Source organism: Leuresthes tenuis, unplaced genomic scaffold (genome assembly GCF_036924035.1).
Source record: "Leuresthes tenuis unplaced genomic scaffold, fLeuTen1.0.hap1 SCAF_11, whole genome shotgun sequence".
Lineage (NCBI taxonomy): Eukaryota > Metazoa > Chordata > Actinopteri > Atheriniformes > Atherinopsidae > Leuresthes > Leuresthes tenuis.
The window spans coordinates 22,919,890-22,945,397 of NW_027325365.1; the positions used below are offsets into that span (position 1 = coordinate 22,919,890).

Below are 25,508 nucleotides of genomic sequence, written 5' to 3' on the forward strand. Positions count from 1 at the left end.
CTGTTCTGTAGTCCTGTTGTTGGGTTTTTACTTCTCTGCTGGATTTTTGCCACATTCAGTTCTTATTTTGGTCATTTATACTTTAGTTTGGAGTCTTTTGCGTTTAATTTCTGTGCATTAACCCGTTCTGTCTTTCCTGTGCAGTATTTCGGCACTGCAGCATGACGGGCTGAGCTTGGGTTTATTCTTGCACTTGTAATGAGCACAATGGGAAGCTTGCTGTTTTTAACACTTTCGACTATGTGCTGTGTCAGTCCTAAGTGAAAATAGTTTGTTCAGGTTGATGAGCTTCAGTGTTTAGCATTCATTGTATGTTGTGCTATTTTCTGTCAAATGGAATAGCCTGGGAGCCTTGGAAAATATATTTCTTCTTGCTGGAACAGACTAACAGATGTTCTGACTGAAAGACAGTTCTGTGGCATTTTTCGCTGGTGTGACTTTGGTCCCCTGTGCTTTCTCGAGGGCAGCTTTGTCCGTGCATCGCGCTCTGACTGAAATCCCCCACTTTGACCTCCTGCCCCTTTGTATTGTGGGCCTTTGATGACTATCTCTGCAATTCATAACTGCTCACTGTGTGATACTAATATGTCCGGTCATCCATACAAAGCCAGAGAAAGGCCATTTTAAACTTTCTCTGTGACGCCTGAGGGGCTTTATAGATAGAGAAGCCTTGTTCTGTTGCTCTCATTCCGATTTCTAAATTCAGTTTGAAAACGGCCACTTGCATTTGCTCCCTTTTAAGACGAACTGAGTTGTACTGAAAGGCGATAACAAGTTATTTTCATTTAATCTACGACAGTTGTGAAGTAAACATTTTGTTGTCTTAACAAGGCTGACAGGTTTTGCAGTAGATGGTATAACATGTTGGTGAGTGTCCCGTATCAGAGTTACGCTCACCAGCCATCCATTTAAGACTCACCGACGGGAAATCTTGAAGCTTTTTTTATTTTCTTGTAGAAATGGACATCACTTCTGCATTCTTGTTGAATCGCTTCCAATGGCTTTTGACCTGCTTCAGTTGCTTAATAAGAGCCGTTGATAAGGTTTCACAGGATTAAAGACTCACACTTGAGATCCTAAGATCATGATATTGTTTATAATGATTTATGTCTCCTCTCTCGTCCCGACTGGACTGCAGTTCACAGGGTCATTGGCCTTGTATACATTGAGCAGAAATAGCACCGGTCTGAGGGGTCCGAGGCTCTGGTGTCGGGATCAGATGACGAGCTGTTTACACACAACATGAGGCCTGAGGGGTGTAGACAAAGCGAGATTAGTGGTTTAGCAAGTTCTGTTGAGCTGAAAGTCTGAGTTTTCAGTGACGAAAGGGTATCTCTTATTTAACCTGGCTGGATCACCATGGTAACTTATGTGATGTCTTTTTAGTATGCTGTCAAAAATATTTGAAACGCCATGGATTTGAATCTTAACTAAAAATATTTTTGGCCAAAATTGTAGATCCTCAGATTAATATCTCAACCTCTTGACCCACCAGAGAAGCTTTGCAGTTCTAGTAAAACAACACGTAGGCTGTGCATGGCGTTACCGCGGTAACCTTGCATTCAGTCAGTGAAAGCGATTAGATTCTGTATGTGTCAGATGATTGGCGTGTTTTGTGTGGAAGAAGCATCATATGCTGTGTAAAACGTGCACTTTATGTGAGCGTGCAGAGGGCTCGAGGAGGAAAACAAAGGAAAGGTGGTAATCACGGGGTGGTCAGCCTTAAACTAGAATATCAATTGGTGTAAAACTAAACTAAATGACAAAATAATTACAGCACATAGAATAATGAGTAGATGTGTAGACTTGAGAGAAAAATGTAAACCAACCTAAAGAACCTTTCCTGGCTGGGAGGATGTAGTCCATTCTCACTGCTGCTCATATAAGCTGGCATGCAGTTGTTTTTATGTTGACAAACAGACTGAGTGAAGGCAACGTCAGGGATGTACTCTCACATACATTTATGCAAAGATGTATATAGTTATTTTCCAAGTATACAAGTTTTTTTTTTTTGTTTTTTTTAATTCAGCAGTGTGGGGTGCACTGTTGAAAATGGTCACGGTGCACATCTTTCTTCTGCACCTTGGCCTTCCTTTTCTTTTCGCTAACACTAAAAAGCCGCCCAACTCATTCTCTCATAACAGAGGACTGTGGCTGCCAAGCAACAGTGAATGCCAACTCAGTCCTGCTGTCCAGGGCCACTCCCCCGCCGTCACTGCGCTCGGATAAGGTGACATGTCGTTCCCCTTTGCTTGCTCCTTTTGTAAACTTGGTAATGCAACTTCACTGTGAGGATAATTCCAGGCTGGACCTTGACACGCTTGTACAGGCAGCACACTGAGCAACATAATCACAGAGCTGGGTGGAGAGCCTGCTGACCCACTGCTGCAGCGGGCCTGTATGGACAAAGTCCCGTTACTTCAGGGAGGGGACAAAACTAAGCTAAGGACTGCACAGGGGGCCACGTTCATTCAGACGCTGTTGTTATTGATGCACGGCTGACTCTGAACACGAGGAGGGAGCAGTGCTGGTAGCCACACCACCGTCTGCCCAGTTGGCTGGATTTGGTGCTTTGGAAGGAAAGCAGTGATGGGACCGACTCTTAAAAGCTAGAATGACATGAAACACAGATGACTGCGGAGGTATTTTCTCCCTCAGTGCAAATAACAGAATGGAGAGAGGACAAACGGAGGTGTTGAAGGTTAGTCGATACTGTAGTTTAACACTTCGTATTGAAAAGTGTTACAGATCTGTCCCCCCCACCCCCCTACATTATGTCTGTTTGTTGTTGCAACATCTTATAGGTTGAATCTCCATAGATCTGTTTTCCAGTAAACGCTGCCGGGTCATGGTGCGCCTCAGGTGCAGCTGGACCTTACACAACACAACAATGCTCAGTCACATTTCCAACCAGCAAAATCACTGTTGTTTATCAGTGTTCTGCCTGTGAATATATTGCAGGGGCGTTACAGGTGCAGGTCTAGCCAAAGGTCAATGTACAAACAGCAGTTTGACAAGTTATGTGTTCACTTGCTTGTAGAGATTGTAATGTGCAGTAAGGTGAGGTTTTAATTATTCATTCCGACCTGGACTGTTAACTAAGGTGGGGAAAGCTGTTCCAATAATCTTATGGTGGAAGGGAGATTTTTAGATATTGACACAAAAATAATCAAAGTAGCACGAATTTATCTTTGGAACGGTCTCAGATCTTTTCAGGGTTTTTTTTTTTTTAGTTTTTTTTTTAGTTAACAATATATTTAGCTTCAGGGTAAAGGTGGTTGAGAAAAAAACAAACGGTGTCATTATAGTTCAGCCTTGCAGTCCTAACTTTGCACCCAACTGACTGCCTGTGTCTGTGGGTCTTGAGCTCATGCTGTGTCTTACTTTCAGTCGAGCTTTGTGTGGCACTTATTATTATTTTGACACCCAGACAATACAACTACCGGATTGTTTTTCATAAAGCCTTTTGCAATAGGTCTTGGCATTAAAGGCTGCCGTGCAGGCGTGGAAATACGAGATCATCGTACCGTATATTAACCCTCTCGTGACTTTAATGTGAAAGTTCTGATGACTAAGAGACGGCATCAATAATCTTAGCTGTATCTTTGGTCTGTTTACTGGAACATTTTCTTGCTGTTGGTGACCTGATATGGAGATCTTTTATGGTTTGGACCACAGTAGGGCCTTTGTTGCAGTGGTGCTGCTAAGCTTAACAGTCTAGTGTGCTTACATAAACACAACGGCAATTCTTTAGCTCATAACTGTCGATTCTTGCATTTATGCTTAATGAAACTGATTCAGCAGAGAGGGCAACAATAAGGAAGACAGTACTTTTTTTCTACTCAGCTGGAATATGATGTACATTTCATAAAAAGAATTAAAAGGTAACCTGTCACTAATCACAGCTGTTTCCATCCGTCTGGAGTTTTCTGGCCTTCTTTGACAAAATAGAAAACTGTTATTCTGTCATTTTGTAAACTTACAAAGCTATGGTTTGTGCAACTGCTTGTATTAGCAAAATAATGACCTTTCTTCTCCTTTTATAGATGTTGCAGCCTGGTCAATAAATTTGCAGCTCAACAGAAGCCAGCAGATTTGGAACTCGATCCACACAAGCAGGCAAAATCCCACTGAGCTCTAAAATGTCTGAGACATCTCATATGTCCACTGACCGGTTTGAGAGCACAGGTCTTCTGCCCCACAAAGGCGGGGTGTTTCTCCTCTCTCCTGACAGTCTTTGCATGTCGGTGTCACCTGACTCCGGCAGTAGTATTTCTAACCTGAGTGAAAGAGAAGCCAGCGTCTCCCCTGACATCAACATGGAGTGCTGCGTCGATGAGTGTGCCTCTGTGGGTAACTTTCAAAATGCCACCTTAGCTCAGGATGATCTTCTGAGTGTTGTAAGCTCAAACATGAATCAAACCTTTATTGCCACTCCTGTGAATGGCAGCATTAATTTCTGGAATGAAAGCTTGAGCCATATTAGTAATGGCAAGTCTGACGGTGAAGTGATGTGTCCAGACTCTGTCAGGAGGGACCGCCAGCTGAGTTCATGTGAGACTTCCTGTAGGGGATCCAGTGAGAATGACTGCTGCTCCCTGAGCTCGGGGGAAATGGTGGTAAGGAGCAACAGTTTCTGTCTGGAAGAACAGTCGCTCATAGCTATCTCTTCCCTGGAGGAATCGTCCATGTCTTCAGCTGCAAGTCGCTTACAGTTCCCTACTGACTCTAACCTTCTGTCAACCACACTGCCAGATACATGGGAAATATCCCCAAAAAGAGTGATGGAAGAGAACACAGCCCATCCTTGTTTAGGTGTCACTTTCACTCAGGCAGACAACTTGGAGCTTCTCACTGAGGAAAATGATAAAGCACCATCCAGCTCTATTGTGGCTCTGCCAAATGAGAGTGGAGCGGGTCTTTTGATGACCTTTATCTGTGAATCTTCTACAGACCTCATAAAAGAGGCCAAGTCTGGCAGCTCTGAAACTGAGCTGTTGGTCAATTTTTTAGGTCCAATTACACCAGAACAAGGCAAGACCTTTGTGTCCACAATGTCACCTATGCAAGGACATGAAGATGATATCCACACTTCCACCCCAGTACAAAACACGGGGAACAAGACACCTAGTCTTCCTTCTTTGTCCCCATGCGTTTCAAATGCAAGCAGCCCTGGACTCCAGCTGGTAAAAAGGCAGCAAACCTCTCTCACACCTAAACAGCATCCTGTTGCCAGACTTCCATCTTCACTGAGCAAAGTCAAGAAAATAGAAATCCAGAAGAATCCCAAATCAGCACTCGGCAGAGTTAAATCTAAAGTCCCGACTATGGCTTCACATCACGTGGCAGTGCCAGGCCACGACCAGGCTTTACAACGGAAACAAATGCAAGTTAATGGATCTAATAAACCTAAAGAGGTGAGCAGAAGGACAAATGTCAGGATTAGTCCCACCAAAGTAACAAGTGGCACTGCAGCTGTCTCTGCCACCTCTAAGATTTTATATGATGCTCCTGGACATGTCGGTGCAGGAGGTGCGAATTTGAGTGTAACAAATAGACAATCATTTGGGCGTAATGTTGTACATGGACAAAGCAAGACCAGAGCATCTCCACCTGACCACCAGTCAGCTGCAAATGAACATGCATCAGCTGAAACTATGCAAGCAGGGTCACACCAAGGCAGCCAGACCTGCGCTTCATCTTTAGAAAAGTCCCCTAGGAGTGGCCAAATGGATCCCAAACCAACTCCACGGAAGGATGTGTCAGCCCAAATTGAGGTCAGGTCTGGCTCAGCTTTAGGTCAGGACAAGCCTCTCATCTGCAGAACACGGCCTCGCTGCTCCTCTGAGAGTTCGTCGACATCTAGGCCACCCAAGAAGAGAACAACTCTCAGAGTTGCAACTAGTTTCAGTGTTTGTAAAGCGGATGCTAACCAGGGTCTAAACAGACCAGAAAAGCTGAACTGTTCCACCCAAAATAAACTGGTTGAGGAAACGAGGAGACCTTCCGACGACTCCCCAAGAGAGGTTAAGAAGATCAGCCTAGTGGTGAGTAGATGCTTGGACTTGAAAAACGACAACTTTTGTTAATAAACGCTGTTAATACTAAAATATAATGTCCCAGTCATGATGAATCTAAGCATTCAATGTATAGAACAGGACACAGCATGTTACAAACCACCAAGGACAAATGCATCAAACTGCTCTGTTTCTAGGCAGAGCCCAACAAATCAAGAACAGCAGGAGAGCCATGTGACGAAAGTAAGAGTAGATCTCACGGTCGACCATCTCCCAAACGAGGGAGAGGAACATTACTTTCACAGCCTCCACCTGCCAGTCCCAGACCCACCCCTTTGCCTGCCCAGCAGAGACAGGCAAACCTGGGGAGGGTCGACTGCAGGGTCTCCAGAACCGCAGGGACACCTCAGAGGAAGAACAACGCAGGTAGGGCTCATCTTCAACTAAATATGTGAGTTTTCATGGAGCTGGAACGGACCGTGTTGTCTGAGAACACTGAGGTCACAGTCAGCATAAGCTGTATGACTTACCTTTGGCAAACCGACATCCAATGATTTACCAATCATCCCCCCTGACGTGTAAACAGGGGGTTGAGTTTACTCAGGCTGTAATGGGAAGGTGCTCAGCAGGAGACAGACTTTGTACTGGAACTGTCATGTTGGGTTGAAGGCTGCAGCAGAGAGGCATGCTTTTTGACCTTTGTACTCGAGCTGATACAGCATTTTCAGATTTTCCACTGTGATACATTTTAAATAGCTGACAGAGATTTGACTTGTTTGGTATTTAACATTACGTTTGCATGATGGCATCTCAAACTTCTGTAAATTGTGATTTCGGTATGTTGTTGTGTCACAGTCTCCCCATCAGAGGGTGACACTGAGCAGATCTTGGATCAGGCTACTGTGTCACACCTGATGGACACGGCACATGTTCCACAGGAACAGTGGATACAGATGTCACTTCTGGCCTCTTGTCCGTGTCTTTGGCATAAACAAATACTTTCCTCCTGTTGCTGCTCACAGTAGTGGGAGTTTTGAGAAGAGGGGGGGGACACTCTTCCTCTTGTGGGAAGCCATCTGCGCAGATGAAGAAAACAGGGGAAGGAAAGGGATATTTTCAGCTTGCTGGTGGTTGTAACATGTGAACGAATGTTTGAAGCAACTGCGCTGAGCAGGAGAAAATCCTGTAACGTTGTCATACTCCAACAGTCCAACCCCTAACCCTGTGCTGCGTTTGTGTTTAAGGTTGAGAACTTTTCAAATGTTTTTTGAGGGAGATTTGTATATTTTGTGAGTCACATCTCAGTCAGAATTTAAAAAAAAAAAAAAAAAAAGTGAAACTTTCATGGAGCGTCACACAGGTTTCTTTGATGTTTATGGTGACGTCACCTTTTTATGTTTTACTTTTTTACTCTTTCTCTCAGAGATATCCTTTTATAACAATCTAAAATGCCTGATTGTATGTGATCTTGTCTTGAAATTGAATGAACTTATTGTCCTCATGTGCATCCCCAGGCAGTCAGAGTGCACAGGCAACAGCGGAGCCCTCCGTTGGCATTAAACCCCAGCTGAATGGATCCTGGCCTACTCGCCCATCTCTTATGGGCCCTCCCCTTACTCCTTCTTGTAGACAACCACGCAAGACCCAGGGACCATCCAGAGGCCTCAGTGACTGCAGTGTTAACAGCGAGTCGGGTCAGGGCACCAGGTTTACACCAGGTGAGCCTGTGCATGAGTTTGCATAGTGTTTAGAAATGCATGGTTGTTGCGTCATGGTGTAACATCAGCTCGAAGCGTACCGTTTTTCATGCTAAGGTTGAGATTTTCATCTATTTTTTTTTTTTTTTTTTTTTTGAGGACACATCTGGACTGGGGGGAGGGGCTAATGTCTAAGTGCTGACCCACTTCAGGTCTGTTCTGTGGTGTAAAGCTTCCCCGGGGCAAATTTTTCTATGAATACAACACCTTCACAACTGCCCACATGTGAAAACGTGTGGTATTTTTCAGATTTCCCATTTTGACGCGTGTCCTGAAAGGAAGGGAAAGCCTTGTAAAATGAGTCAAATATCTGACTGAATGAGCTGAAAGTGCTCACAGCTCATCTGTTTAAAAGCCTGCTCCCTACTGGTGCTTTTCAACCTGAAGGACCACTTTCATACAGCGGGTCTCTTCTCCCAGAATCATCAACAGCTTGCAGGTTTGTGATTGGCTGATCTCCAAACTGGGGGACCCATCCTCACATTGTCATGGCAACGGGTTTTGTTCCACTCTAGTTAACACACAGTGTTGCCTGGAGGAGTCAGAGCAGACACACCGCTGCTGATGTCGTCTGGGGTGGATAAAAAGAGCAATCTCCTCCTTTTTTTTTTTTTTTATTAAAAACTGATGGCTGGCTACACCGGACCTCGCAGCTGCACTTGGACGGAATTCCCTGCTCATGTTTTTAATAACTCTTCTTTACCTGCACATGGCAGTGTAGCATCCACTTGCGATCTCACGCTGTTGACATGCCTGCTCATTGGATCTTATCGCTTTTGTATCATCCCTTTGTTAGCGGCGTGTAACAGAAAAGGTAGAAAGCTTTGGAGAATAAGTGGGGCTGAAAAATGACTTGACTCATTTTATTTTGGAGAACTTTTTTTTTTTTCACACTGTTTATGTTTAATCTGATTTTATTGACCTTGTTGCATGTGAGGTTGCACTCGCTTTGCCAAAACACAGCAGTGACATATCAGGAGGGGTCAGCACTGAAGACTGAGGATGCAGTGTATTTAGGGTGCTGTTAGAAAGTGTTTTCAGGGATTGGTGGCACATTTTGGAGCACCTAACATGTTTGCTTCCACTTGTCCAACAGTTTCTGGAGGAGCAGCACAGAAGCCAACCCCGATTAAACATGTTGTACTGAAAGCAAGGATCATCTCAACCCCAGGAAAAAGTAAGATGCACCTCCTTACAGTTCAGTAAGGACTCAGTCCATTCTCAGTCTTGCTAAGAATGAGACATTGCTTTTGTATCCTTGATTAAATCTACATCTTTAGTTAGAGTAAATGGAACCATAACCTAATCAATGTGTAAAGCCTCCAATTGCCTCAGTTACAAACTAAGCTGTCACCTCCTGATGTTCAAGTCGAGTGGTAACGATACTTGACGAGGACTTTTGGATCTTGATTTGATTATATTACTTCTATCATTGTTGCCCAAATGAACTTTAACCAAGTCTGTGAAGTAGTTCTACATGAGTTGTCTGGGCTCCTCAGTGGTCAGTGTCCCTGCTTCATGATGGGTCAGGTTAACTCCATCCTGTTTTCTCATCTGGGTCTTCTGCTTGTCACAGCTTTGACCACAGCATGCAAGCCTGCTGCTCCTGCAGGTAAAGGAGCATCAAATTCTACCGTCACTCCCCTGAAGAGGACTACCAGTGCAAGATTTGTTCGACCAACTTTAGGTGGACATGGTAAGAACTTTGATTGTGAATCCAGTGTAGATGTGTCATCTTGATCTGGTTATTTGCCAGAAATCTGTTTTTCGTACAGTATAAAAGAACAGAAAATAAGAAAGAATTGCAACACTATGAAATAGTTTTATTTTTCTCCTATATAATGGAGACCTGATATGTGTTAAGGAGCAGTGGGTGCTTTTGCCAAGCTTTGATTAATCCGATGTCTACTTATAAAATCATTGACTCTTAAAACAAAAACAACATTCGTGAATAGAATTCAGTGCTTTTTGAACCCTGATCTGTGCTTCTTTTAAACAGTGAAAGCATTTTATTTTCCTCTGTTCATATCTGTCAGGAAGTCAGTGTGTCTTTAAAGTTGAAACCATGTAAAATTCCACTAAAGCTAGTCTGTCTGCTTGTTTATGGGTCGGTTCAGGTTCATTACAGCCAGGGAGAACTTATAGTTTTAGCAGAAACAAAGCTGTAAAAAAATTGCTTTGTTAAGTAAGGCTTATATTTTTTCAATTAAATTAGTGTCTCAGTATTAGTTTGTTCACAGAAACCTTTGCCAACCGTGCTCTTTTTATTTTAGTTGCAAGACCAAACCTTGACCTGAGCAGTCTGGTATCTGTTGCCATCCAACTGCTGGTGACACAAGGCAAGGAAATGAATGTCAGAGAGAGTCAGGGGACATGATTAAAATCCCATTGGCTGCAGCCATGCTGTTTGCTCCTCCCACTCTACCCCCCCATCCCCTTCCCTCTGCATCCTGGCTCTGCTACAGCACCGCCATCATCAAGCTTGAAGATGCTGCTGTAGTGTGCTCATGTGTTTGGCACATAATTGAAGCTTGGCTTCACCAAGAGGATTAAGGGATTTCTCCTTTTTCTTTCTCTCTCCCTCTTGCTGTTGTTTTCTCCTTTGTCGCATCTATCGGACCATTTCCACAATTCTCTGGCCAGCCTTTGACCCTCTGCATATTCTAATGCTCACAGATGGGAATCAGATTTTGAATTGGGAGACCTGCCATGCTAAACTGGGTGCCCTCACTTTTTTCAGGGGTCTCTTTGGAGTAACTGTTACTGCTGCTTTGAGTTGTTTTACTTTGTTTTTTCCCAGTTCTTACTGGAGTTGTGGTCAACTGAGTTCCACAGCTTATGGACTGATGTCGTTATGAAATATCTGCAGTAGGACACCTTTTTTTCTTTTCTTTTTTGTTGTTGTTATTATTCCTTATTTGCAGAAAACGTTGTTTTGTGAGAGATGTTATGGTCTCCAAAGCTCTCCCTGTCAAACATCCATGTGCGTCTGACAGCCAAAGGTTTACTCCGGAACATTCAGCTGCTGTCGGGATGCAGGAAGAACACTGTGGTTTTCCAAGCAGGTCTGTCACTCATTTCAGTGTTAAATGCTGCTGCTGACATTCTCATAGTTAGAACCTTTAACACAACATCACAACATTGCTGTTTTTGCTGATATTTTTGCTGCAACAGCGAAGCCAAGCTCATTGCTGTTGGTCTTCCTGCAGATCTATGTTGATGGCTGTTTTTGAAAGCTATTTTTAGTATGGCTTCTTAATAGATGGCAAAGCAGGAGGTTCAGCTTTCATTTACCTACTTTGGTCAGATAAACATTTAACTCTTTGCAGCATTTTGGGATGTAATTACAAATTTTGCAACATTTAAACAAACACCAGAACTGATGCATTTGAAAGTCAGATTGACTTTGTAGGTTTGAGTTATTTTTGAGGCTGCTTTTCATCCAACTATCATAATGCTATTGGCTAGGGAACTGGGACATCCTGCACTCCTGTTTCACTCAAATGCAACAAGGTTATTTTTGTTCTTGGTCTCTAAATGAATCCATGGGAACCTTTTTTGTGACTGCTGAGCAGTGTTGTGGGAATATGGTACCTTCCTGCAGTTCCCATGAGACTTGCAGCATTCCCAAAGGTTTGGACAAATATGGTAATGCAGTTTTTTTGATCATTTAAATGACATCCTCTGCTATTAAAAACCAGATAAATGCATTTATCTTTTATCCCGATGTCCCAGGAATCAGGTAGTTAAAAGTCCTTTCGGTATTTCTTTCTTTTAGACAGATCTCATTCTACACTGAGATTTACGCTCAACCAAGCACTATAACAAGCGTCTGATTGTGAGGGCTCCTCACCAATCATGCTTTGTGCTATGATGTGATATCGCCGTAGAGAAAAAGAGCACAATGCCGTTGAGTCTCTAAGTCACTCGGTATTCAATGTCATGTGTGGAAGCCGGAGTTGTAGAAAATGATTCTGAGTGTGGGAAGATGTCTGAAAGGAAGGAGAGAAACGTGTCATCACTACTGCATCTGGACCCTTTGATGAAAATAGCTGTAGGTCCTCTGTTGCCATGGAGCAGTATTCAGAGGAAGGGTTGGTACGGTGTTACATAAAGTCATTTCATTTGGAAAGTGCAGATTTGTGTGTTTATTGAAATCAGAGGCCTCATTGTGCGTAAACACAAGCTGATTAAAGTCAAGTCTACTAAAACCCTGACCATATGTTTGCTAGTATGCAAATACTCTGTTTTGAGTAGAAATTGTAATCACACCAGGTTGACCTTGGAAGAAACATCTGAAACAAATAAATACAGAATGATTTTATAGATGCAATCAGACCGAATTCCCATTTAATTTGATTAAACTTTATAATTTGTTAATTGCCACCACGATCTTAGTTTGGAACCTCTAGATAATTTTTGAATGATTTAAATGGGGGACAACATAAATGTTTAATATTCAGCACTTTCATAATGTCCACTACAGACCCAAAGCAGTCATGGGCATGATTTGCTTCAAGCTTTAACAAATGATACTTCACAATTTGTATTAATGGAAAAAAATGATCGATTGTATTACTTACTATTTTTTTTCCATTTTAATAATCATTACAATGTTTAATCTTTGATTCTAGTGAGTACCATTTGACTTTGCGAGTCCCTCACTGTAGAGGGAGCGGCGTGTTATTCTGTTAACTGCTGCATGTTGCTGCTCTTTGCGTAACCAGCAGAGGGCGCCATCAGTTTTGAAAAAGATTTGATGAACTGCAACATCTTCAAAATAATTGAAAGCAGTACTTTTTTTCCATCTATATACATGACGCAGCCGTCAAACAATTTTTAGATGTTTTAGATGTAGATTATATGGAACTCCCGTCATTGCTGGTAGCAGACTCGGCTCAGGAGGATGAAAAGACATCACCGTCTTCCATCCTGCTGTTTAGTCCTCTAGATGCGAATTCAAAAATCATTGGCAGTCACCAGACATAGCAGCTTGATGGTTTTGGGTGTTTTTAACCAAACGCCACAAGATTAGACCAGAAAATACTCTTATTGACAAGTTGACAAATACACCCTAACCCGAGCCTGGGTAGTGCCAACGGGTACAAAGCACTTCCATGTACCTGCGGGTTCTATTATATATATTATATAACCTGCTTCACTTATAAACATGCTGATGAATGAAATGTTTTTTACTGGTTTTTATCACTTTTGGGATCACACGATGTTTTGTCAGATGATATTATGTAACAATGGGGGGGGGGGGTGTAATTTAACCAAAACAGACTAGATTTTAGGTTCTTCAGTTTATTTTAGAAAAGCCCCTTTCAGAAGTCTTTCTTAGTGAGTTTTGTGAAAAGTAAAGCTGTAAACCACAGAGAGAAACGAGCTTCATGATGAGCTTTATTTTTTAAATCATCATTATCTTTCCTAACCAAGCCGGTGTTGTCTTCAGAACAGCTCCAGATCTCGCTGTCGTCCCATTTAGACCTGGGGCTCCCTCTAGCCGTGGGAACTGCAACAGCCACATGTTCCATCAGGTCTTAGTGGGTTAAGAAATGTTGAGGAATGCACTCACTCATGTTGGCTTAAATACCTCATCCTGATTGTCAGTAGCAGTCTCTGATTGAGAAGTATCAAAGTAAATGGAGGTAGATGATGTTACTTGCTGTCCTTGGGTTTTATGTTCTCCCATGATACCCCTCTTAGTGCGTCTAAATTTAACTCGACTGTGGTCCAGGTTTTGCACTTCATGAATGTCATGATGATGAATACTTTATGGGCTGTAGCTACTTTCATTAGAGCTATTTGGTGTATTGGACTCGTCCGTGTCAAACAGCAGGCGGATCTTAATGCGTGACCCCTGGCGGTACAATATATTCCACTCGTTAAAGCTGGTATTTCTGTAATGTTTCACTCTGTCTTTACAGCTCTGTTACATAAATTTCACTCTCAGGAGTGAAAATTCCTCTGAGAAACACTCAAACGTGTTCCCTGTCAATAACAGTTGACCGTGAACGCTGCCTTCTCTCCACTCAAGAGTTTGTTGAAGTTGGATTATTCAGTAAATGTTCCTGTACTCTAAAGTCTTGGTAAACAATGTGCTCTTCATTAGTAGGATTGATGGTACCTATCGTATGTCACTGATGTATTTATAATGCTGATGTAAATCAAAGCTACAGTAGCACGGCCTCGCTAAAATTAGCTGTCCTTGGTGACCGGTGCCTGCGGAGCGTTGTATTGAATTAGGATATGGAAAAGTAATTGCATTTGAGGAGCAGCGGCGGAAACCATCAGACTGATTGGAGTGCAGAAATCTGTGGCTTTGATGCTGGGGTTTGTTGCATATGTGAACCTGACAGGACTGGGTGTTATCGCTGACAGGACAGCAGTTATGGAGGGGAGCATGCTCATGATCAATGTTGTCACAACACTAAACTCGTGTTCCTTCGCAGTGGACAAAAGCAAATCCAAGGCCAGCTCCCGCCAGCAATCGTCCCAACCGAGCACTGGACCGCAAAATGTGGTGCAAGCAAGTGTCCCGCCGGGCGAGAGGAAAGACCAGAACATCCAGCAGCTCCTGACGGCCAGCAACTGTAGATTTCAGGCAGTCGCCATCGTCTTGCAGCAAACTTTGGCTGAGGTAAGAAAATTCTATTTACTCACAACTGAACAGTCCTGACTCTTGCAGATCATCTAATAAATAGAAATGGAGCAAATATGGAAGCCGACTGTAGCTTTTTAAATATGGAAAGCTTTTAAACATTGAAGGCCTGCTGCCTTTTATGCTTTGGAGGTCTCTTATGTGACATGGAGATAACGCTTCTCGCTCAGTTGGACATTTTTGGTGTTTGATAACATTTGAATCGCAGTGAGACTAACATCTTGTCATTTAAAAAAGCTACTCTGTGTACTGATGACACTAAAGGCAACACGCATACACCATTTGCACTACATTATAACTGTTGCTGCAGAATCTGTCCAACAAAAGGAGAAACTAACCCTATACTAGTTCTCAGTTTAGTACAGAAACCTGCTTTCTCCAGCTAAGGCTTCAGTTTCCTGGGACAAGACACTGAACCTCACATTGTCCCTGATGCCGTCATTGCTGTGTGACTGTGTGTATGATAAAGTGTGTGGGGGGGGGGGGGCGCTGAAAACACATTGTATTGACAAAGAAAGGCTGTAGGAATGAGTGGGTGAATGGGACTGTTCTGGTGTAAAAGTGCTTTGAGCGATCAGCAAGACTACAAAAGCATTATGTGAAAGCAGTCTATTCCAAAAGTTTAGGTGTTCATTTGTCCAGATTTCAAGAAGAAATTGAACCTCTACAATTGTCATCTTGGATTACAACTGCAAGTGTTGCACCATCAAATCCTGCATGTTGATGCAACAGAGAGCCAATGGCATTTCTATTTCCAGCAGCTTATGAGGAGCAAATGGAACTGTGAGAGGATGGACAGACGTGTCTGGACATCGTCCAGCCTGAAACATTCCTGCTGGTGTTGGAACAAATGTAGCAGCTCTGGATCAAAGACGAATTGGTCTTTGTGACACTGCCTGTTCGTTATTTCTGTGCTTTTCAGTGAACGTTTGTGTTGCGTCCATCATGATTTGATGTTAAAACAAATCTAAAGGAGTTTATTGTGGCCAGTATCTAAATGCCTTAAAAGTAATGCTCAAATTTTGGGCTTTGATGCCAGTTTTAGGGAGTAAAAAATTCCACTATAGATGGATTTGCCAGTATCCTTTCTAATTTGTACAATATGTTGGAGCTGTACTGAAAAGGGAAATTTATGAAGGTGTTGAACCTTCCAGAAAAGCGTTTCACAAACTGATGAACGGCTCATTGCAAAGATATGGCTTTACGCGTCGCCACCACCTGCTCAGCTGGGACTCTGCTGCATGTGCTACGAGAGAGTGCCAAGTGTTGTAAACAAAGAAGTCAGAGCTGCTCTGCTGACTGTGCAGCTTCGTCTTAATCATGCTGTGCTGTTGAAAACAATGAAACTCTAACATCGTCGAATAAAAGGTACATACAGTAATATCCATACCTGGTGATGACATGATCCCAAGTGCTTTTCTTTTCTGAAACATGTCCGTCTTGTCCTGCCACTCGTGCGTTTTTGGCCTCCAGAACTGCACGCCCCCGGGGATGATTCTTTCCAAAGTGCTTTACAAACAGGCTTAACAGCTATTCCCCACCCCAACTATCAGGCTGGCTTTGGCAAAATACTTATAGAACGCGAAAGCTTTAGTGTCTGAACATCCAAAGAGTCTAAATATGCATAATCAAATTTACTTTATGAAGGAATCTGTTTTGTTAGACGTTGGGTTTGGGGAACAGATGCGCTTGTTGAGTCTGAGTCATGAAAGTCACGAGCTCTGCCTGTCCGGTTAACTTACGAAACATTCGCCTGTGATATAACACGGTAGGTGTCACCATAATGAGGACTATTCAGATCTGAAATGATCAGACATGTATTTACTCATCTCCAGTTAACATTTATCAGCTTTTTGTGAGTAATATTTGAATTTTGTACATAGTTTTCATATCATTCTCTACAAATTTCAACTACAGATTGTTACACAGTCCCTGAGTTAGGGTTCACCTTTGGTTTGGGCTCTGTTGGTGTCAGAATGAGCATCTTTATCCCTGTGACATCCCTGGACTGTTGGAGGTCAAATCAAACAAAATGTTTGAAGATGGCTGATCATGTGAGTGTCGCTGCTCCTGGGTAAAGGCACCTGTGTCACTGCTCTGGTGTCTTTGAGCGTTACGTGATCCCTGTAAAGTGTAAAGAATAAATTACTGCTGTGCAGTTTTAACTCTCTGCAGCAGAGAACCGTTTCAGGACATTCAAGCACGTCCCTCGCAGCTGAAAGAGATTCACCTTTGTGTTTCACTTCCTTTGGCCCACATGTCAGCAGCTCCCGTTGCCCCAGAGTCTCACACCAGATGGATCTCTTGCAGCACTCAGTTGTGACAGAGTTCATATTGTTCTGGTATAAATCCAACTAGCTTCTGTCTTTAGAAGCCTACTTTAGTCCTACGGATAGAAATGTTCCAACATTAGCTCATGTTTTGTTATGTGTCAGCTAAAGAACGGAGTTAAAGTTGAGTCATTTAAAAAGAGGAACCTGAATTTCCAACTATTTATTTATTTTTTTTGGTGTGCCTGATGAAGCTGATCCAGTTTCTACCCTCTCAGAAACACTTGATCTAAGATTTGATGCCATGACAATCCCTCCTTGTTGAGAATAACCGTTGTTACGTTTGATACTTTCACTTCTGGTGTCACTACAACAGTGTTGCTGCACTCAGTACTGATCTGCTGGAATCTGAAGCAGACATCTAACGAATGGATCAAATCCACCCGACAGTCATCCGAACAAGTCGATCTTACCATGTTTTAGAAAGAAGTTAAGTCTGTCTGTGCCATTTACTGTTTGTACTTTAACTTTGAGCACAGAATCTTTTTATTTCAAATTTCCAAACGTGCCGTTTAATTTATTTCCCGGTTTACATCCCAAATATGAGATTTCCCACGTGGCGTCTGACTTCTGGACTTAATGACCGTACCGATCCGTGTAAAGTGGCAGCTGGTATCGGAGGCACTTGTATGATCTTTAGTCGCTGACGTTTGACTCGTATCCATCTGTGTGGACAGCGGCGTTGTGAAACAGAGCGAGTCACCAAATATTAAAAACACGCTTGTTCCTCTGGTAGAAAAGCAGCTGTTACAGCCTCCTCCCTCTTACTCAATCTCAACTTTTGCATGTGCTGCTTTATTTTTAACCCCTCAACTGCCAGTGTGTCTGGTTGATGACAATACCTGCCGTATATGAGACACGGTTACATAAGCTGCTATCAGCCTCATAAGAGCAGTTTCACACACGGGCCTTATAGTGTTGAGTATCATGTGTTTTATCATGTAGTGCAGAATGGTATGTGGTGGTCACTCGTACCAAGAATAGGAGGCTGGACCTTGCCATCATGGTGCGAGAATGCCCCAGCTGTTGACCTGATATGGTTATGAGCAGCAGCCAAAAGCTAAGCAGGGACTGTTCCGTATCACAGTCCTTATCGTGTGATGGATGAAGAGTGTAAGCTCTGGACCCGCTTTGTCCTTCTTTCTCTTAAAGAGAAAATGTTGTGACCTGTTTGATTTTAATGTGGCAATGCAAACACCTTGTGTTTTTTTTTAGTTTTCTTTTAATTTGCTCGGCTTGGGGGAGCTGTTATTTTCAATATTTATGTGAAACTGGACCTTGATCTGCAGCAATAAGCCTTCATGTGTCACTCTATACCTGCAGTATTGTCTTTATGTACACTGGGGACTCCTTTGACCTTAGATTCTCTCTCACAGCTCTGATATCAAATTGAAGTGTGACGAACATGCACAGCCCAACGCAGCAATGTGTAAATTCCTAACTTTTGATGACTTGAATCCTACAACAATATTTGAATGTTACTTAAAGAAGTCTTTGCTGCACAGATGCATTGTAAGGGAAAGAGCTGCCTACAATGTAACCTGCCTCATGGAGAAAATTAATTTAATGTCACTTAATAAAGAAAAACTCAATTGTGTTAGAAGCAGAGATGGATCAAACATTTAGCATTCCTAAAGAAATGCTAAATGTTTCTGTTTACCCACTTAATTAGCATCTGACTCCATAATGGAACCGTTCACTTTTCATTGATTGTACATTGACTGTAAATACTTCTCACAGAGGAGCTGGAAATGTGATCTGTCAGAGCATTATGTTGTAATGGAGAGGCAGTGCAGATTGTACAGTGGCGGTACAGAGGGGTGAGGGGATGATTTAATGTGGGCTTGGATGAGTAGAGGGGGATGGGGATGATGAAGCCTCTCTGAGTATCCCCTGGGTGGGTCACTGCACAGCACAAGTCCTCCTCCATCAGCTCTGTGAAATAGATCTGCTTGTGCCACTCTGACTTGCTTTTTGTGCCATCTTAAAGTGGCCTCTTCGTCATGGTGTGGAGGCTGTTGTAATGCACAGTGTAGCCTGCCCCTTTTTACGGGTAATACGGTAATGCACTCTGCAGTCACAGCTAGTGAAGCAGCTTTTCCAGTCCTGCCTCAGATGTAGTCAGAGCAGTCTGGGAGGAGGTGCGTGTGGAGGGGGTGCGTCCACACGGACCTCTGCTTGTCCTGGAGCAACCGGCTCTCCATAGCTCCTGGAGGGGACTCCGGCACCCAGACCTCAGGCTGATGCTGGACCATGGGCTGTTCTGGCAGCAAAGCTTGCCTCGGTGCTCCCTGCGCTGCAGAGAGGGTAACTGGCTTCTACATTGTTCTACTGCAGCGAGGAATAGATGCAGGACAGGGTGGAAACCTTTTAACTAATGTAAACACATCACTCAGGTGATGTTTGTCTTGTTGGTGTGTTTCCTTTGGTCATGCCTGCATAGTTAAATTGATAAATGGAAAAGAATGAAGTGATGCAGGCTGTGTAGTGTCATGTGCCGTGTCAGGTTGTGAATAAGAAAGGAAAGGGAGACGTATCAGGTGGGTGACAGAACAGTTTTTTGGATGTGTTTCACTGCAGCAAAGCCTCCGACTGCAAAACTGACTCATAAAGGGTAAGGAAGTTGGGCTGACACGAGGGTTGAAGTTTCCCTTTTCTTCTCCACCCATTATCATGTGTTCCTTTCTCTTGGCAGTGGTCAAATATAACAGGTTTTATTGGGAAAAGTGTATCGGAGCTTTACTTGTATTGCTCATTTGTTATGTTGATGTGACTGTTTAAGCTTGTTGATGTGTTTGGGGAGAAGCTCCACAAACATTACAGATTTTGACAGGAGTGTGTTTCTCTCTGCAGCGCGATGAAGCCGCAAAGCAGTGCAGGCAGCTGTCCCAGGAGCTGCTCAACCTTCGAGGAGAGCTGGGTAAGTCGGGTCACCTTGATGTAATGCGAAGTGTTCACAGAGGTGATCGTCAGACTCCTGGTCCTGGTTTGCCTGTTAGGCTTCTGTCTCTTTTTGCTTTGGATCATATTAAAAATAATAAAAATGAAATAAATCTGTTTGTAAATGAGCTGGTGATGGGAGAGCTATAAGAACTCTTGCAGTTCTTCCCCTTTTTGTTAATTGCGGTTTGACTCGTCGTGTGTAGGTTTTTTTTTTTTTTTTTCATTGTACAGATGATTAGTAGGATGGTGTTAGTCCATTCCCAAGAGAGTTCCAGTCCAACCTCTGACCCACACGTAAGCAGCTCCCACTGTTGGAATGCCACCTGAGACCTTGAGAAGACGTGGCCACAGTGGTCCATGTTTAATGTCCAGTCTGAATAGTCCTGCGCATTCATCCATACTCCAGCACATGTTCACACCAGCTTTCATCTCTTTTTCTTAAAGCAGCTGTAGTTTTATGGCTCCTCCCCTCTGCCACAGCCTCGGGACTCCCACATGACTGCTCTTATAGTCTGAGCGCGGTTATATTTGCTCTCGAACACATTCTTCACTAAGGGAGGCTGTGAGGTCAGCACTGACCTCAGATGGACCATTTTTTTTTTATATCATGTGTAGTAAAACCATGAATGTCTGGAAGTGTATTTGTAGTGTTTTCCTTCATTAGTTTACTTCTTCTCTCTGTATTATATAACCTGATCTTCAAACATTCTTCAAACTTTTACAAAATAGTGTTTAGCTGCTTTGTAACCATTTTAAACCTCATTATCTCACTAACTGTTAACCAAACTATTGCTTCATCGGGTCGTCTGTCCCTTAACTGTCTGAACCATTTGAACTTTCTGTGGGCTGGCGGGACACATGGTTACAGGCTGTTTGGCTCCTGTGTGTTGGGGCTGCACATGCCAAAGCCTGGTAGATGCTTCCTATGCTAACCTGGCTTCTGTTCCTGGTCCTGCTGCCATTATTCCATCCTGGGTAAGGTGAATCCTTAAGCTCAGGTCTTTGCAGTTTAATTCCTTCCTTTGCCTTTTACTTCTTGGTTGAGGGTAGGAAAACTTTTTAGAAGGAAATGGGCGTCCGGTGTGCCCTGGGAGCGCTGAATGTGAAAGTGTACCTGCCACATATGTTGTGCAATAGATGAGCCACATCTGGATATGATATTATTTTCATGTTTTAAATGACTGTGGTTCACTGTCGAGTCAGGTTTCTGAGACCAAACATTTGAGGGAAAATCTCCTCCTCTGCTTGGCAGCTGTCTGTCTTGGTATATGCTATCAGTGTTCAAGTGTTTCCGGAGTTGGTTCCTGTCATCCACCCCAGACCAGATTAATCTCTTTGTGATGGAAAATAAAAATGGTGAAACCGGTTTACAGAATGAAAATCGGCACCTGGAAATAAGACTGTTAATTAGGTACATTACCTATGTTACCAGTGGTGGGATACAGTGAGAGAATCAACGTGTTTCCATATCTCATTGTGCCTATAAATCACTGTTCTGCAGTTGGCTCATACAGTCAAGTGAAAGAGGCACCTCCTGCCCTTTGAAAGGCAGTTTTTCTATTCCTTTTTGGAGACTGGTTGGTGTCGCACTTTAACATTAAGAGAGGCTTTTTACACAGGCGGTTATTGATGTAATTCCCCTCTGATATCCACACAGCTGCATGCTCTCACTGAGCGTGATGCAAACTGTCACACTGTTTTTATTTCCAGTTTGCTCCGTCCACTCATCTGAGCGCCTGCAGAAGGAGAAGGAGGAGCTGCACGTCGCCCTGGAGGACGCACTGCAGAAACTGCAGGAACAGCACCAGAAGGAGCAGACGGAGGTGGAGCGGAGGCTGCAGGCCTTCTATCAGGATGAGTGGGGCAAGGTTCGTCTCACCTACCAGGAGGAAGTCGACAAGTGCAAGACTCTCATGCAGCAGCAGGTTTGCTCCGACAACACTGTACAAAGCATAAAACCTTACAGATGAAATATGCTCCACTTCTCCTGACATTCTTTAAAATGATCATTTTGGAATTCAGGAAGATTTGACTTTCCTTCTCCGTGACGAATCTGTAGTGCAATATTTGATGATAATGCCTTTAGATCGGCAGCCTTGCCCGTTGGAAAATAAACCGTCACATTTTCTGGCTTTTAAGATGGAAGAACTGAAAGCCAATCATGAAGCCATGAAGCTGGAATTAGAGAGCAGCCACGAAGAGCAGCTGCAGTGTGTTAAACAGCAGTATGAAATAAAACTGGAAGGTGAGTGAAACTACTCAGTCACTTTACTATCTGCCTTTCCTTTTGGTTGGCTTCATGCATGAAATGGCAAAAAATATGTTCTAGCTGTAGTTTGACCAGTGTCGTGGCATGAAGTTGTGATCAACTTTGACCTTTAACGTACAGTCGGAATTTAAAAACCTGTCAACTTTTCAGAGCTCGGAGAAGTCCACAGTCAGGAGCTGCAGTCTTTGGACAGAACCTTAAAAGATGCCGAAGCTGCTCTGTCAGTAAGTTGTTTTTCTTTTTTTTGAGAGATTTCCCCCAGAAGAGCATTTAACGACGGAACGCCCTGCAGCGTGATGAACCGGTGTGGAAAATGTTGCTGTGCTCATCCACAGGGACAGATTCAAAAGCTGACGGAGGAGAATAATGCCCTGATTGAGAAGCTCGCCGCAGAGGAGAACAGGAGGAAAGAGCTGGCTGAAAACAGTCAGGTAGTTCTTATTTTTGTAGGAGCTCGGCGTTAAAAACACCCCATGACTCGTGTGTTGTTTACCCCTGAGCATGAAAGGTGGAAAAAACATTTAAACCAGTGATTGCTGGAAAGATAAATAGAAAGATGTTTTCTTGAAACACTTGATTCTTTAAAACCCAGATTCTTTTGTTTGGTCATTTAACTACTAACTCTTCGTCACTATATAAAAGGATGTGAGCTGGAATGAGTTAAACTGCCATTTTTGTGTTGGCAACAATTCTGCCCTCCCTCTCTGCTCCGAGTGGGGATTTTAATTTAGCCAGAGTGCTGCTGTAAGATGAAGCAGTCGCTCCTCATCAGTGTGAAGTAGCCGCCACATGTTACTCAACATTGTGCTTTGGCACGGTGGAGTAATTAAGGTAACTACCTCACATTACCCTGCTATGATATATGCTTAATGGACTGATTAGAAGAGCAGATTCAGCACCAGCTCCATGTTCTGTATTGACTGTGAGATTAATTCAAAACACTGTTTTGAGGGTCCATACTTTGTTGCATCTTAAGAGTTGATGTTTGTAAGGGATCAATGGTGCCCTCTATTGTGTGGTCTGACTTTCTGGTTACATTATAGTCGCCAAACTTGCTTTATTCATGCGGTCTTAACGCAAACTAAACGTCTCCGCAGAAGGACCCTCACACACTGTATCTGGAACAGGAGCTGGAGAGTCTCCAGGTGGTGCTGGAGATCAAAACCGAGCAGCTCCACCAGCAGGAGAAGAAGCTGATGGAGATCGGCAAACTGGTGAGAATGAGGGCGGATGGGGAAACGGCTTGTTGTGATACAGAGGAGAAAAGGGGAAAAAAACAAGTCCTTAAATCACTTTTTATTTGATACAGACAGAGAAAAATGTGAAGTTGGATGAAAGCCTTAAAAAGGTCCAGCAGGAGAATGAAGATCTGAAAGCCCGAATGGAAAAACATGCTGCTCTGTCCAGGTATGAGGCACTGTTAGCTCACACAGCAAAGTGTTTACTATTATTCTACCCAAACTGTCCATTATGGAGCCACAACAGACTGGGTGACGTGTTCCTTCGTTATGATACAGCTGGTACTGTACTGTCATCGGACCACATCCCAGGTACACTGCTCTGTGATAGAGTCCAAGAACCAGATATTCAATTCCTTCCTGCACTGAAGGAATCGTACTCCATAAAGTATTCTGAGACCTCTGTTCCTCGACGTAGTTGGTGATTAACTGCACATTTATTTTCAGACGTGTAATAAGGCAGTGCAGTCTCTGAGAGGTCCACCTTTACCATTTAAAGGGGAGATGTTCTGGTTCTATCTGTAAAGACAACCCCCTCTGCTTCCATTTCCCTTCCCTCGTCTGATTTAGCTTTTGTTTGGGTCGTGCTCTGTAAGGAAAGCTAACACTGAACACTAGTGTGACTCATTTCTATTGTAACTCGTCTGTTGTGTTGATGCACCACAGGCAGCTGTCCACGGAGCAGGCCATGCTGCAGGAGTCCCTTCAGAAGGAGTCCAAGGTCAACAAGCGGTTGTCCATGGAGAACGAGGAGCTGCATTGGAAACTCCATAACGGAGATTTAAGTAGCCCCCGCAAGTCTCCCACCTCCACCTCCCCTTCCCACTCCACCAGCCTCCACTCACCTCGCAGCTCCGACCCCTTCTCCAGCCCTCCCATCTCACCCAGATAACAACAGGCCTCTGCTTCCAGGAAGCAGAGCCTCGTGTTGCGTTATCCCTCTGGAATAAGAGCCGTGTTTGTTGCCGGTTCTGAGCAAAACTTATTTCCTGCAGGATCAGAAAAACAAAAAAAAGATGCTACATACTGTTGAAAAGAGAGGAAAAAGACAAATGTTGCACAGAAGCACTTCATAAGCAAGCCCACCATCCTTTGCCTTCGACATCGGATACGACAGAAGGGGAGGAAATCTCAGGACTTCAATGTGATGAAACATTTTTGTTATTTGTATATGACAGAGGCTCAGTTTTTTTTTGTTTTTGGTTTTTTTAAGCTCAACACGTGCAGATTTAGCTTTGATTGTGAAAGAGGACTTTGGTGTCCACAGCCATGGGAAGTCAGCATAGTTCAGGGTGTGTTTTTATTACAGATATGTAAGGAATCTGGGATTATTTAATTTGGATCTCTGCACCATTTTCTTATGCAGCCACGCTCCGATTGTTCATAAGGTCGGCTCATTTTAAAGGGTGTTCTTTTATGTCTGAAATGACAGGTCGGGGTCATTTGTGTCCCTTTAATAACTCTGTTTTCATGTTTCTTTGTTTGACCAAGGGACCAGTCCTATTCTTTGTCCACATGTTTGAGTCTTTTCAGTCACCTCTTACTGAAGCCTCCTGATGCAGCTTTAAAGTTCAGGGTCTTTGCAGAGTTTACAAGAAGCAGCTTTGCTTGTTCATGTCTGAGACACTGCATTTTTGAAATGTCTGAGTATTTTGTGTGGAATTGACGTAATTGATGTGTTGACCCTGTTTGAAATATGCAATTAATAAAGTCTTGTATTAAGCCGGATCTTGGGATGGTCTGAAAAGGAGGAGCTGGGGGGAGGGGGAGGGGGGGGGGGGGGGGGGGGGGGGTGGTGGTCTTGTTTTGTTTTGTTTTCTCAGAAACCTCATTTGAAGCACATGGATGCCCAAAAACCAAGTATTTAGCAAATCTGAAAATGCAGCAAGTGTTTCATTGGACCAAAGCTAGCTCTGGGCCTGTTGATCACATTCCACATATGGAGCACATTAGTGCGTCAGCCTGCCGAACGGCTCGGCTGTAAATCACGTTCAGACAAATATAGCAGAAAGGCAAATGTGTGCCGAGGTGTCCAACACAATAGAGCTGGGAATTTACAGCTGCCCGCTGCTGTGGGCCCAGTTTGAGAAAATGGCAAAGGCGGATCATTTATTTAGCTTTTTTATCACAATGACAAACAATGTGTTTATAGTTGCCTGGCTTTGTGTAGTATTACACATCGTGTGCATCCAGTCAAAAGGTACCTGAAACTCTGATTCATATCACTTCTCATGTTGGAAATCCCTCCAGATTTGCTCTTCTGCTGTAAAACCTTCAGTTCGGCTACAGC

At 43.3% G+C, this 25,508-nt stretch overlaps 1 protein-coding gene across 5 annotated transcripts; it reads left to right on the plus strand.

Moving 5' to 3' along the window:
* The first annotated feature begins 2,219 nt into the window (after nucleotides 1-2,219).
* Nucleotides 2,220-24,946, plus strand: mtus1a (microtubule associated tumor suppressor 1a). Of its 5 annotated transcripts, none has more exons than XM_072396131.1 (15): nucleotides 2,220-2,701; nucleotides 4,047-6,047; nucleotides 6,215-6,443; nucleotides 7,532-7,735; nucleotides 8,871-8,951; nucleotides 9,351-9,470; nucleotides 14,230-14,417; nucleotides 19,622-19,688; nucleotides 21,422-21,636; nucleotides 21,851-21,956; nucleotides 22,131-22,204; nucleotides 22,316-22,411; nucleotides 23,078-23,194; nucleotides 23,290-23,387; nucleotides 23,885-24,946. In XM_072396131.1, the coding sequence occupies exons 2-15, from the start codon at nucleotides 4,143-4,145 to the stop codon at nucleotides 24,108-24,110; spliced, it is 3,726 nt and encodes a 1,241-aa protein (XP_072252232.1). In that variant the 5' UTR covers nucleotides 2,220-2,701; nucleotides 4,047-4,142; the 3' UTR covers nucleotides 24,111-24,946. The 5 variants fall into 5 exon arrangements, with proteins under 5 accessions (XP_072252232.1, XP_072252233.1, XP_072252234.1 ...); XM_072396132.1 differs by having other exon boundaries at nucleotides 23,081-23,194; XM_072396133.1 differs by lacking the exons at nucleotides 2,220-2,701; nucleotides 4,047-6,047; nucleotides 6,215-6,443; ... (1 more) ...; nucleotides 8,871-8,951; nucleotides 9,351-9,470 and adding an exon at nucleotides 9,875-10,839.
* Nucleotides 24,947-25,508: the final 562 nt, after the last annotated feature.